This window comes from Piliocolobus tephrosceles, chromosome 3 (genome assembly GCF_002776525.5).
Source record: "Piliocolobus tephrosceles isolate RC106 chromosome 3, ASM277652v3, whole genome shotgun sequence".
Lineage (NCBI taxonomy): Eukaryota > Metazoa > Chordata > Mammalia > Primates > Cercopithecidae > Piliocolobus > Piliocolobus tephrosceles.
The window spans coordinates 116,041,530-116,055,661 of NC_045436.1; the positions used below are offsets into that span (position 1 = coordinate 116,041,530).

The 14,132-nt window shown below is 35.6% G+C and overlaps 1 protein-coding gene across 2 annotated transcripts in view; it reads left to right on the forward strand.

Moving 5' to 3' along the window:
* Positions 1-14,132, forward strand: part of RASSF6 (Ras association domain family member 6) — a 54,490-nt gene that overhangs the window by 23,804 nt on the left and 16,554 nt on the right. For both annotated transcript variants that reach the window (XM_023198513.2, XM_023198514.3), the window contains exons 4-6: positions 3,693-3,835; positions 9,372-9,466; positions 11,774-11,958. In XM_023198513.2, the coding sequence (XP_023054281.1) occupies positions 3,693-3,835; positions 9,372-9,466; positions 11,774-11,958 (423 nt within the window). The remainder of the gene's footprint in view (positions 1-3,692; positions 3,836-9,371; positions 9,467-11,773; positions 11,959-14,132) is intronic.

A 14,132-nucleotide genomic window follows, 5' to 3' on the forward strand; every position in this document is an offset into this window, starting at 1 on the left:
TGGCTCTCGGTTTGACTGTTGTTGGTGTATAGGAATGCTAGCAATTTTTGCACATCGATTTTGTATCCTGAGACTTTGCCGAAGTTGCTTATCAGCTTAAGAAGCTTTTGGGCTGGAACGATGGGGTTTTCTTGATATAAGATTATGTCATCTGCAAACAGGGAAAGTTTGACTTCCTCTCTTGCTATTTGAATGCTCTTTATTTCTTCAAAAGCATTTTTAGGAGTGCCACTGGCAGGTGACTGTACAAAGTGGCCTTATGTTTACTTTTTTTCTTTTTATTTAATTTCAGTGCTTCATTCTCCATAGGTCTCTTCACTCAGCCTTATATTCTGATGGGGTTCACTTTACATATTTACAATATCTTCCTGGCCAAAGGGGTGATTAAAATTTTCTACTCCTGATTTAATTTCATGGCACAGCATGGACTTTAGGTGACCCTGATTTGGCTTAAATCTACAGTTTGGACAGAAGGAAATTTACAAAGCGCTCTGGCCTTTCCTATTAAACTTGAATGATTTAGTTCAGTTGGGTATTTCAATTACTTTCCCAAATTCAATAATATACTGAATGAAATAACTAATCCCTTTATAAAGAAGTGGGCCTAATTTTAAGTTATTTCAACAGTGTCCTATATCTTAAATCTTTCATATACATAATTAAAAATATATAAAATTTAGGAAAAGATTAAAACTAGGAAAATGATTATTTATACTTTAATTCAAGAGTTTCCACAAAATTAAGTTTGTTTCCTTTAAGTTTGTTTCCTTTAGGTAAATGTTTGAGTTTTGGTGTTATGAACATTTAAGTTGAGGCATATTCTTTCCAATTCTGTACATCAGTGCTCCATTTATAACACAAAAGTTATTTAGGTCAGGCGTGGTGGCTCATGCCTGTAATCCCAGCACTTTGGGAGGCCAAGGTCAGCGGATCACCTGAGGTCAGGAGTTCGAGACCACCCTGGCCAACATAGCAAAACCCTGTCTCTACTGAAAAAACATACAAAAATTATCCAGGCATGGTGGTGCATGCCTGTTATCCCAGCTACTCGGGAGGCTGAGACAGGAGAATCACCTGAACCGAAGAGGTAGGGATTGCAGTAAGCCAAGATCACACCACTGTACTCCAGCCTGGGTGACAGAGTGAGACTCTGTCTCAAAAAAAAAAAAAAAAAAAGTTATTTAATTTTTTAAAATAGGTTCATGTTTTATATGATTTTTTATAATTGTATGAAATGAAGTATATGGTGAGGCTACAAGACTTTTCAATCTTAACACACTGATCAATAAAGCCATAATTCAGAATTTTTCAAATCTTCTGACACTGTTTAAAAGGGGCAGTACTTGGATGACAATACGTGACTTTATTCATCTTTAATGAATAAATTTATTTGTTCAATTAATTAATCAATTAATTAAATATTTATTGAGTGTCTAGCATGTACCAGACACCACTTTAAAAGCTGGAGATATAGCAATGAAGAATTAACAACCTCAGCAGAGTAGTGTTTTTTTTTTTTATTTTCAGATATTCTAAAAGTTTTTGATATAAAGGCTTAATTGAGTTCGAGTTAGGCAGAGAAAGAATGCTATGAGAATACAATGAGATACCACCTCACACCAGTTAGAATGGCAATCATTAAAAAGTCAGGAAGCAACGGTGCTGGAGAGGATGTGGAGAAATAGGAACAGTTTTACGCTGTTGGTGGGACTGTAAACTAGTTCAACCATTGTGGAAATCAGTGTGGCCATTCCTCAAGGATCTAGAACTAGAAATACCATTTGACCCAGCCATCCCATTACTGGGCATATACCCAAAGGATTATAAATCATGCTGCTATAAAGACACATGCACACATATGTTTATTGCAGCACTATTCACAACAGCAAAGACTTGGAATCAACCCAAATGTCCATCAGTGACAGACTGGATTAAGAAAATGTGGCACATATACATTATGGAATACTATGCAGCCATAAAAAAGGATGAGTTTGTGTCCTTTGTAGGGACATGGATGCAGTTGGAAACCATCATTCTCAGCAAACTATCGCAAGAACAGAAAACCAAACACCGCATATTCTCCCAATAGCTGGGAATTGAACAATGAGATCACTTGGACACAGGAAGGGAAACATCACACACAGGGGCCTATTTTGGGGAGGGGGGTGGGGGAGGGATAGCATTAGGAGATATACCTAATGTAAACGACGAGTTAAGGGGTGCAGCACACCAACATGGCACATGTATACATATGTAACAAACCTGCACGTTGTGCACATGTACCCTAGAACTTAAAGTATAATAAAATAAAAATAAAAGTAGAAAATAAATGGAATTAACATGGATTAAAAAAATAAATAAATGTTTGAAAGCTTTCATGCTTGCACAAAAATATACAGGGAAGGAGAATCTCAGGACTTTTTCTCTTTCTTATATTTACAGACCATGTTAATAAAATATTCGTGTGTTCATTGATTTAACCAAAAAAAAAGAAAAAAAAAGAATGCTATCCACCATTAACTATATAATCTATATCATATACAGTCATTTCAAGGAATAAATTGTGTTTGATTGTTGAAAACAACTGATTGGTAACCTGACCTCTTAGTAATCTGAAATGTAAAGTCACAAGTGGAAGAAGTGTAAAACTTTGTTTCAGGAGTGATTCCGAAGCAAGTTTATCAGCCAAAGAAATAACAAACAGTAATATAGAGCACCTATTGAATGCCAGGTGCTATGAATATCTGTTTTTCACATGAGAAAGTCCAAATTTAAAGGTAGCCAACAACTTGTCCAAGGCCACAACTAGAAAGTGGCAGAGCCAGGGGTTGAGCACAGGTCCGACTGATTCCAGAGTATGGAGTTTTCATCATGCTCTCAAATAAGAATTGAGTTATTAAATGTTGTCTAACAATTGATTCTTCATAATATCAATAATAGTTAATGAATATTAAAATAGGTATTGGGTGGCTGGCGTATGACTTTTGTTAGTTTCTATATTTTCCAAAGTTTCTATATTAGAAAACATTACTTTAACATTGGAAAAGGACTTTCATACACATAATGATGATTTATACTTTAATTCAAAAGTTTCCACAAAATTCATAATGTTAAGCTTGTCTCCTTCTTTTGTTATATTTCTAATTTTAAAGGAATTCTTCAAATGCTATTGTTTTGCAAAATATATCTATAATGTTTTGAATTTTTACAGCATGTTTTCACATGTATTATTTTACTTGTTTTGCGTAACTTTGTGAGTTAAATATTTTTCTGTTCAGCAACGAGAAAATAGCTGCTAAATATTTAAATAGCTTTTTTTCTAATTTCTAGTTCAGTATAATTTTTAAATCTGCTTTGATTTTAAATTAAACAAAATTAGAGAATTAAAATTCCACTTAATTGAAGAAATCATAGAGTTCAGAAAGCATTTTGACATACTGTGCCCTCTGGTGGACATGCCATTACCATTATGATTTACTCACTTTGCTGGGTATAGCTGTTTTCAAAAATAGAAGAACGTTTTAAAAATAGAATTGCTTTGTAGATAAATTGGAAAGTCAAATCATAACCCTGGGATTTATTTTTAACCTACTGAGGTTTCTTACACACTTAATTTCTACATCTTCAGTTAAAACATTTACCGTCTATAAATAATACAAAACCAATTGGGGGATTATTCATTTCTTCCTTAGACAGAAGATGGCAAACTAATTGTTGAAGGAATGCTGGACATTTTCTGGGGAGTAAAACGACCTATACAGCTAAAAATACAAGATGAGAAGCCATTCTCTTCTTTTACTCGTATGAAGTCATCAGATGTCTTCTCCAGCAAAGGGTAAGCTATCTTTCATGTTTTTAATTACTCAGATAATTGTCATATCTAGTTTTATTGTGTGCATTCTTAAGGAGGGAAACTTAGGCTTGTGTGAAACTGATTATACACAATCTCATTTAATTTCCCAGCAACGGCCCGGCACGGTGGCTCACCCCTGTAATCCCAGCACTTTGGTAGGCCGAGGCAGGTGGATCACCTGAGGTCAGGAGTTCGAGACCAGCCTGGCCAACATGGTGAAACCCAATCTCCACTAAAAATACAAAAATTAGCTGGGCGTGGTGGCAGCCACCTGTAATCCCAGCTACTTGGGAGGCTGAGGCAGGAGAATCGCTTTAATCCGGGAGGCGAACGTTGCAGTGGGCCAAGATCGCGCCATTGCACCTCAGCCTGGGTGACAGAGTGAGACTTTGTCTCAAAAAAAAAAAAAAAAAAAAAAAAATTCCCAGAAACTCAGTGAAGCAGGTGTTCAGAAACCAGGGCTCTTCAAGATTAGCTAATTTGTGCAAGATCCCCAGTTATGATGTGGCAGAAATGGACTGGGCCTTACTTCTGTCTGTGCTCCACAGCCTGTGGTCTCAACTCCTCTGCTCTGTTACTTCTTTACTGGAGACTGCATTCCTTCGTTGGAAAAGACAAAATGTAAAGGCAGAATTTGATTTACCCTGGCCTGATCTCCAAAATAAGAAGATAAAATCTAAATGTCTTATTTCCTTGGAACAAAGGGCTCATCGTGCTTTCTACCAGGGAAACTTAATGATGCTCCATCTGATTGTCCCAATCCTGTTCAACAGAGCACCCTGAAATGCATTTGAAGTTAAATAAATGCACAAAACAGTCTTCTGTGTGGGTTTATGCAAGTGTCCCTTGGATATCCAGGTTGGGCTGATTTTTTCCTTACCCCTTTACAAGTTTTAGAAAAATTAATAAATATTATCAGCAAGAAACATACCTGTATAAAGGTTCCTTTCATCCTTTTTTTCCATCCCTTCTTGCTTTTTAGTCCTAACCTCTCCAGCTCAACCCACTGTGTATATATATTGAGATACCAAATCTTCTCTTCATAACATTCATCCTCCCATTCATTGTTAGATGAGCAGGCATTCTATCAGAGGAGGCAATGGAGAAGGAGCTGCCAGGACAATTTGTCCAATGTGATATTTGGCCACAACTAAGAAAAATTAATTATTACCTGGACAGAAGTCTGCTTTTCCTTTGGAAAAAAATAGTTAAGCCAGACTATGATTTTCACTGTGCCAATATTTCTCAAAAATTATCACCAGCTGAATGTTTTGTAATTCCCTACACATTTCATGCAATTTCTAATTTTCCTGAGTCTGCCTAGAAGTTCACCTGCTGCTCCACATTCATTCGCCCGACTCTCTTCCACCAATCCTTTAAGACACAGATGAGGTAACATGTTCTCCAGAAAGCCATTTCTGACCCCTCAGTCTATAGCAGGTTCACTGAAAACTTTTCCATACCACTTAACACACATGCAGTCAATAGTATTTTTGTATACTTATCTCCTTGTCTATAATGCAAGCTTCTCGGTGGTAGGGAATGTGCTTTATTCATCTTTGCTTTATTTGCTTTATTCATCCCAGTGCCCAACTGTGTCCCTGGCACAAAGAGGAGATTCAAAACATAGTATAGAGCAAAATCCCCAGAAGCCTGTGGTTAAATTACCTCTGCTTTGTTGTGACTACTTGGTCCCTCTATCTATCTCTTGTCTCCCATCCACGCTAAGGATTGCCAATGAGCTTAGGGCTCAGTGCCTACGGAAGAACAGAAGGGAGGCAGTAGCCTCAGGCAGCCTGAGAGAGCCCCACAGTTCTCACTCCAGGTACCTGATGACTGATGAGGCTGATGACTCTAAATGACAAGGAGCATCATTTAAAAGGAAAAATTACTCATGGGTTCTGCTTTCAGAAAACTGTACAAGATAGGAATTTACAAAATTAACTACTACCATACTTCATATGACCTAAGACCTCGTTGCAAAGTTCTCTGAGGAGTCACATCTATTTGACGCATTTTAATTTTTTAATTTATGAAAATGTAATAAATATCAAACATTAAAGGAAAATGTCAGAGAGATGAAGTAAGGTAATTGTAGTATCACCTTAAACCATCATTATTTTATATGGTTTTACCAAGATATGTTTTAAGTTTTATTTTATGTTTAACAAATAATTCTATAAGTTTATGGGATACAACATGTTTTTATGCATATGGACATTGTAGAATGAACAAACCAGGCTAATTAACATATCAGTCATCTCAAATATTTATCTTTTTTAGAATAGAGAACATAAAAAATTCTGTTCTGTAACTCTTTTGAAATACATAATATATTATTATTATTATTATTATTATTATTATTATTATTAACCAAGATATGCTTTAACTTCTCAAATTTAAAACATTTGTTCCTAGCAATTCTGAATTTTTGGATGAGTTTCAAGAGCCCAGGTCTACAAGGTAATATGCCTCTCCATAGACAGCCACAGGTTCTAAAATAATATCCTCATGATACACCTGCTACAGGATCCATTTACATTTTGCATTGTTTATTATAGTAAATTGCTGTGAAGCAAACAGGAATTGGCTCTTTTGTTTAAAATTGAGAAAAATTACCTAGAAACCTTCACCAGCTTGTCCTTTTCCAGTAACAAGACTAACTGTAGAACATTTGGCAGAAAAATATCCCATTCCTTTTACATACATACAGAGCCACATGCACACAAGTGCCAAATTAGATTTGGTTGTCATTAATTAGCCAAGAGTACTTTCTGGGAGCCAGCTGAACACTCAGGCGGGAAGGTACAGCACAATTTGAAATGGGTTTTCTCTGGTTTCTGGTTCATTGATGGGGTGCGTAGCCACCTAAGGTATCATTTTTGTTTTTTCAATCCAATTCTAGACACCCTCCCTCTGGTTGTCTCTTTTAAGGTAATATCCATTTAAATGCTCAGCCTTTAATTGTGAAAAGAAATTGACTATTTTCTTACTCTTAAACTTCTCCTGTTTTCTTTTTCCCACATTGGGCATCTCTGGGCAAAACTTACACCTCTGCTCTTGCAGGATGACAGATTTTATATCTGCAGTGGGTAAACATGCGGTAAATGACATGGAACTTCAGCTGCAGGAAGGGGTCTAATCTTGTGTCTTTCAGTTCACTCTTTGACAGAATCATTGGCCTTGTCACATTAGTTTGTTTTAATTATGTTTAAAACGAGTCACACAGAGGAAGCATCAGCTTAATTGGAGTGAAGAAGCTTTTAAAGAATCAGTTTATTTGAGCTCTGACCACTTGTTATTCTTTATGGAAACGATTCTATGGACAGTACTTTGATCTCTCATATGTGGCACAAGCGTTTTGGAAATCTTTCATAACAAAAGAAAAGAAAACCCTTGTTAAGGTTATATTTGCTTACACTATTTTTCACTTCTGTTTTTAATATCTTTCCAAACTCAGCTTTTGCATATATTGGATGAGTCATGACAGAATAACATAAAGAGCACAAACTGGACAGGTGTACATTTGAATAACGTCAGTGGTGTTTTTTTTCTTACAATATGGGTAGGGAAGTGACCATATTCTATTTGTCTATCAAATTTCTACCTCCTTTTTATTTTTAAACTCCTTAGAAAATCTCCCCACAGTTTAAATTTGCAAATGATATACACCCTGAACTTTAGTCAGAGCAACAGAAGTCCCATGTTTGGGCAAGTTAAACTATTTGATATTACATAAAGTGCCAACCAGTTTTCTCTTGAAAACTCTGGATAATTGCCCTGAAGCATAGTCATGTGCACAGTTGGATGGGGTGATGCTTCAAATTACACAATCCAGAGCTGAAAACTGGTGTTTTCTGCTGTAGATGATAGGAAAAAATAAGGGGCCAAACATGGAATATATTGGACCACTTTTGGCCTCCTATATTTGTGCAACAACACTAAGCTGTCACGTCTGCCAGGGTCACCAAGAATTTGACTAGCATCCTAGGGATTCTTATCTTTAGCCCTATGAAATAGCATCAGGTTACTTTGCATTTTTAGTTTCTGGTTTTCATTGGTATTGACTTTTCCATTCCTAACCCTCCTTCTATGATAATTATGTCTGCCACTTTCTGATTATTCAGCTGCTATAGATTGGGGTAAATGGATTATTTTATCTGCCATAAGACTAATTAGATTCTGAGTCAGGACCTGGTAGTTTTCCTTCGGGTTAAAGTTACTACCTATAGTTGGACTTTATGACTTTTGTTTCGATTGGCTGTATTCTGAACAGTACAGCTTGCTGGAAAATTAACAAATATATTAGGATTACCTTCTCTACCTCATAAGGCTATTGTAAGACTCAAATGATATAGTAGCCATAAAACAGGCTTCAACAGAATCCAAAAGTAAAGAGGATAAGGGGTGATTTTTTTCATATTCACTACCATTAGTTTTAATAAATATTTTTTGTTGCCACCAATGAAATTTGGACAGAGTCAATGCTGCAAATTCCCTATAAGTGGAATATATTTTAGTTATAAGGAAAACAGACCTTATTGAAGAGATTCTTAGGTAATAGCATCCATTTGCCTAGAGAGATCCAGGAACACCTTGGGTTTCTAATGGTTCCCAGCCCATCAGGAATGAAATGGATACAGATGCTGATGATGATGATAATGATGATGACAATGGAGATGAGGATAATTATAAGTATTATTAATCTATATTGAATGCTTACTATTTTCAGGGCACTGTTTCAATAGTTTTATACAAATTCACTCTTTTAATCCTCAAAACAACCCTATCCTACCTCATACTATCATCATTTTCATTTTACAGATGAGGACACAGGCACAGAGAGGATAAGAAACTTAAGACCAGATAAATAAAATAAAATTGAGTTTTGACCTGCTGTAAAAATAAACATTTGTCAGGTTTTATTTATTCTGAGCATTAGAATGCACTTAAAATTGTTAGTTTCTTTATGAAATCATAATTTTCTGGCAAAAAAATCTCATATATTTTCCTTCTTTGTAAACTGCATTCTTCATGGTAGTCAAGTGCCTTAGAAGATAGGCACCACATTTTATTATTTTTGAGCCACTCCACCTAACAATGTTTTGAATGCAAAAGGTACAATACATATTGACAGGATACATAAAGAACACTTTTATACCTAAACTCTCCTAAGAGTATTGTGAAATATCTTTATAACAATTGATCATCTTGGTTTTTACTAATTCAATTTGGACATATGTTTTACAGAATCTGTATAACTTGTGTTTCAGTATGTAACTGAATTATTATGTCAAGAAGATAGCTCTGTAAAAGTACAGGAAGTATTTAAAACATATGTTGACCACTTTGGTATGAATATAATTTTAATAGTACCATAAAATTGTTGTAACTTTGGATGATATACCCACCTACAGAGGCCCACAGTATTACTATATTAATATTTTAAATCTGGAAACCATCATAGGCTTCAATATGGATGGAACTGATGTTACAGACAAGATTTATTACTTTTTAGAATGACACGCTGGGGGGAATTTGATGATCTCTATCGTATTAGTGAGCTGGACAGGACCCAGATTCCAATGTCTGAAACCAGGAATTCCCAGCAAGGTCAGTATCAAAATCTTATTGATTGGGAGACTTAATTTTTAATTAATGTAAAGTATGACCCCATATGTTTCCCTGAAATCTAACCTTTTTCATACTACTACACAATAAACTCTTGTTTTATATGTATATATATTTTTAATGTCTTAGGAACATAGTAACTTAAGTCACTATAGTATTTGTATGACATTTAAGAGCCTTACTTTTGTATATAAAATACAATTTTTAAAAAAATTATATTACATTACTCAGATTTATTAGAATAGAAAGAGCTAATAGTTTTAATAAAGTGTATATTTATAAAATTGTTCAATATCTTCCCCAAAGATTAGAGTCATTTATTATTCTCAATAGCTTTATATGTTAGGCCAAGTCCATCAGACCTAATTCTGTATCTTTTTAGAAGTTGAACGTTTTAGTTAGTTAATAGGTATTTCAATAACATTACTTCTCAGAAACACACAGATATGCTGGAGTCAATTTTATATTTGATGGAGTTATTTCAAAGATCTTTTTAAAAGAGAAATATACTTAAGGATCAAATGGATCCGTACTGAACTTGGCAAACCAATGGGAAATGCCAGCTCCAGGGATGTGTGAAATTAGTAGTTGTAATCATAGTGGTGATGATGTAAGAGTAGTAACAATGCTATTGATAGCTGTAATCTGTTGAGACTCTGCTAAGTATCAGGCATAATATTTTGTATTTTATATGAATTTTTTCACGTAATTCTCACATACACATAAGAATCAAAGAGTAGCGGATGCTGATGACCGAAGCTAGAATGAGGGGTGGTGGACAGGGTTCATGTGCCTGAAATGGGGCTGTGATTTACAAAGTCGGTTCAGTGTGAACAAGAATATCCTACTAGCATTAATTTCACAAGCCTACCAGCAACCTGAAATGTTTGTTTTCTTTTTCTTTTTTCAAATCATTCTCAATTTCACCTCCTGTGTTACTACACAAGAACCCAGATCCTATGACAAACATGATGTTCTTTCCAGGGTTCCCTTATCTTTATCCCATGGGATCTTTACATCTTGTTAAATATGGGCCCTTTCAATTATCCCTTTAAAAATATATATTAAACCCAAGGAAATCCCAGTATCTTGGCATCAAAGACATCATAAAAATCTATTTGTATTTTAAACAGCAGTGCTGGAGAAAGAAGAAATATCTCATGCCTATTTGATGATGTTCTAATTACAATAGAAAATTATTTAAAATCCTAAAGTAAAATAAAACACAAATGACACCTAATGGCCTTATTCTTACATATGAATATGCATAGTAGAGGAAATTGAAAAAGGCACTATCAACTAGATACAAGCAGAAAGAGGGGCAGAAGGCATGTTTGAATCTTCTGCATCTTAGGCTAGAGTAGCACATTGTAGCTCCATTCAATTCCATTTAAACACCTTCTGCCTACTCAATAGATACTAGAGCTGTTCAACACTACCCTGTAATTTTATACTCTAAAATCTGCTATAAAAATTGTAATAATTCAATAACCAAATTTTGACTAATAAATCATGAATCATTGTTGAATATACATGACTCGATGAGAAGAAATAATAGGATAGTGGGCAACTAAGTGAAAAAGTCATTCATACCATACTTCTGGAATGTTCTAAAAAGAATATAATGTGAATTACCTTTGTGATATATTACAAATAGTAGGACTAGTCCAAAGCATACCATTCCTTTTGCTTTTATAAAAGATGGGAACAAAATCTTTCAATGCTCCACATACATATAAATTGCTTCTCAAAGAGCTTTCTGTAGTTTTATAGGAAAACTAAGGCCCAGTGTTTATTTTTTAGGGAAAGCTCCAATGAACTCAGGCCAACATATAATAAGGATCCAGACCTGATTCTATCATTTATGAGTACTATGTCCATAGGAAAGCCACTTCAACTCACTGTACTTTTTCTTACCTATAAGAGATCAAACCTGACAAAGTATCGGGTTTATTCCAGCTCTAACATTCTGAAATGCCATAAAAAATTCACTCCCCAATAAATTAAGAACAAAGGAATGCCCAAACTCCAAACATGATCATTGTGATCATTTCTTATGAAACATAAGAATAAGACATAAGAATTTTCTATGAAATACTGGCAGAATTCGCTGAGTCAGTCTCAGGCAACATTTAATAAGTAAATATGCAGCTAAGCAGTGGACTATAATGCTTTTACACAGCCAGAAAATAGCAATATTCCTAAAATTATGAAAGCATACACAAATCCACTCAGGATGCTAGGAGACAGGCAGCTAAATGATATGAGCTTATAATCTATTCTCCCCAGACAATTTATCTTATCACAGCAACACCCTGAAGTCACATGCAGAGGATGAACCAGACTCCCCAATGCTCTATAGAACCATGAGTGAAGCAGCCCTGGTGAGAAAAAGGATGAAGCCTCTGATGATGGACAGAAAAGAAAGACAGAAAAATAGAGCCTCTATTAATGGACACTTCTATAACCATGAAGTAAGTGGGTTACAATTCCATTAATGTAATATAAAATAAGGTTCCCCGTTTCACTAACAATACCACTGAATTCAATTCACAATTTAAAGTCATAATAATAATAGTAGCATATCTAACATTTTGGGAGCACTCTCTATGTGCTAGGTATTAAAGTAAATGTGTTTTAAATAGATTTTTACTGAATAATTCTATTAATCACTAAAACAATCCTATGAAATAGGTACCATTATTTTCTCTACTTGACATATAAGCTAATTAGGGTCATGGAGATTAAGCAATTTGTCTTAGATTATGCTACTTTTTTTTTTTTTTTATACTTTCGGTTCTAGGGTACATGTGCATAACGTGCAGGTTTGTTACATATGTATACATGTGCCATGTTGGTGTGCTGCACCCATCAACTCGTCAGCACCCATCAATTCATCATTTATATCAGGTATAACTCCCCAATGCAATCCCTCCCCCCTCCCCCCTCCCCATGATAGGCCCCAGTGTGTGATGTTCCCCTTCCCGAGTCCAAGTGAGCTCATTGTTCAGTTCCCACCTATGAGTGAGAACATGCGGTGTTTGGTTTTCTCTTCTTGTGATAGTTTGCTAAGAATGATGGTTTCCAGCTGCATCCATGTCCCTACAAAGGATGCAAACTCATCCTTTTTTATGGCTGCATAGTATTCCATGGTGTATATGTGCCACATTTTCTTAATCCAGTCTGTCACTGATGGACATTTGGGTTGATTCCAAGTCTTTGCTATTGTGAATAGTGCCACAATAAACATACGTGTGCATGTGTCTTTGTAGTAGCATAATTTATAATCCTTTGGGTATATACCCAGTAGTGGGATGGCTGGGTCATATGATACATCTAGTTCTAGATCCTTGAGGAATCGCCATACTGTTTTCCATAATGGTTGAACTAGTTTACAATCCCACCAACAGTGTAAAAGTGTTCCTATTTCTCCACATCCTCTCCAACACCTATTGTTTCCTGATTTTTTAATGATTGCCATTCTAACTGGTGTGAGATGGTATCTCATTGTGGTTTTGATTTGCATTTCTCTGATGGCCAGTGATGATGAGCATTTTTTCATGTGTCTGTTGGCTGTATGAATGTCTTCTTTTGAGAAATGTCTGTTCATATCCTTTCCCCACTTTTGGATGGGGTTGTTTGTTTTTTTCTTGTATATTTGTTTGAGTTCTTTGTAGATTCTGGAAATTAGCCCTTTGTCAGATGAGTAGATTGCAAAAATGTTCTCCCATTCTGTAGGTTGCCTGTTCACTCTGATGGTAGTTTCTTTTGCTGTGCAGAAGCTGTTTAGTTTAATGAGATCCCATTTGTCAATTTTGGCTTTTGCTGCCGTTGCTTTTGGTGTTTTAGACATGAAGTCCTTGCCCATGCCTATGTCCTGAATGGTACTACCTAGATTTTCTTCTAGGGTTTTTATGGTATTAGGTCTAACATTTAAGTCTCTAATCCATCTTGAATTAATCTTCGTATAAGGAGTAAGGAAAGGATCCAGTTTCAGCTTTCTACTTATGGCTAGCCAATTTTCCCAGCACCATTGATTAAATAGGGAATCCTTTCCCCATTTCTTGTTTTTGTCAGGTTTGTCAAAGATCAGATGGTTATAGATGTGTGGCATTATTTCTGAAGGCTCCGTTCTGTTCCATTGGTCTATATCTCTGTTTTGGTACCAGTACCATGCTGTTTTGGTTACTGTAGCCTTGTAGTATAGTTTGAAGTCAGGTAGCGTGACGCCTCCGGCTTTGTCCTTTTGACTTAGGATTGTCTTGGCAATACGGGCTCTTTTTTGGTTCCATATGAACTTTAAAGCAGTTTTTTCCAATTCGGTGAAGAAACTCATTGGTAGCTTGATGGGGATGGCATTGAATCTATAAATAACCTTGGGCAGTATGGCCATTTTCACGATATTGATTCTTCCTATCCATGAGCATGGTATGTTCTTCCATTTGTTTGTGTCCTCTTTGATTTCACTGAGCAGTGGTTTGTAGTTCTCCTTGAAGAGGTCGTTTACATCCCTTGTAAGTTGGATTCCTAGGTATTTTATTCTCTTTGAAGCAATTGTGAATGGAAGTTCATTCCTGATTTGGCTCTCTGCTTGTCTGTTACTGGTGTATAAGAATGCTTGTGATTTTTGCACATTAATTTTGTATCC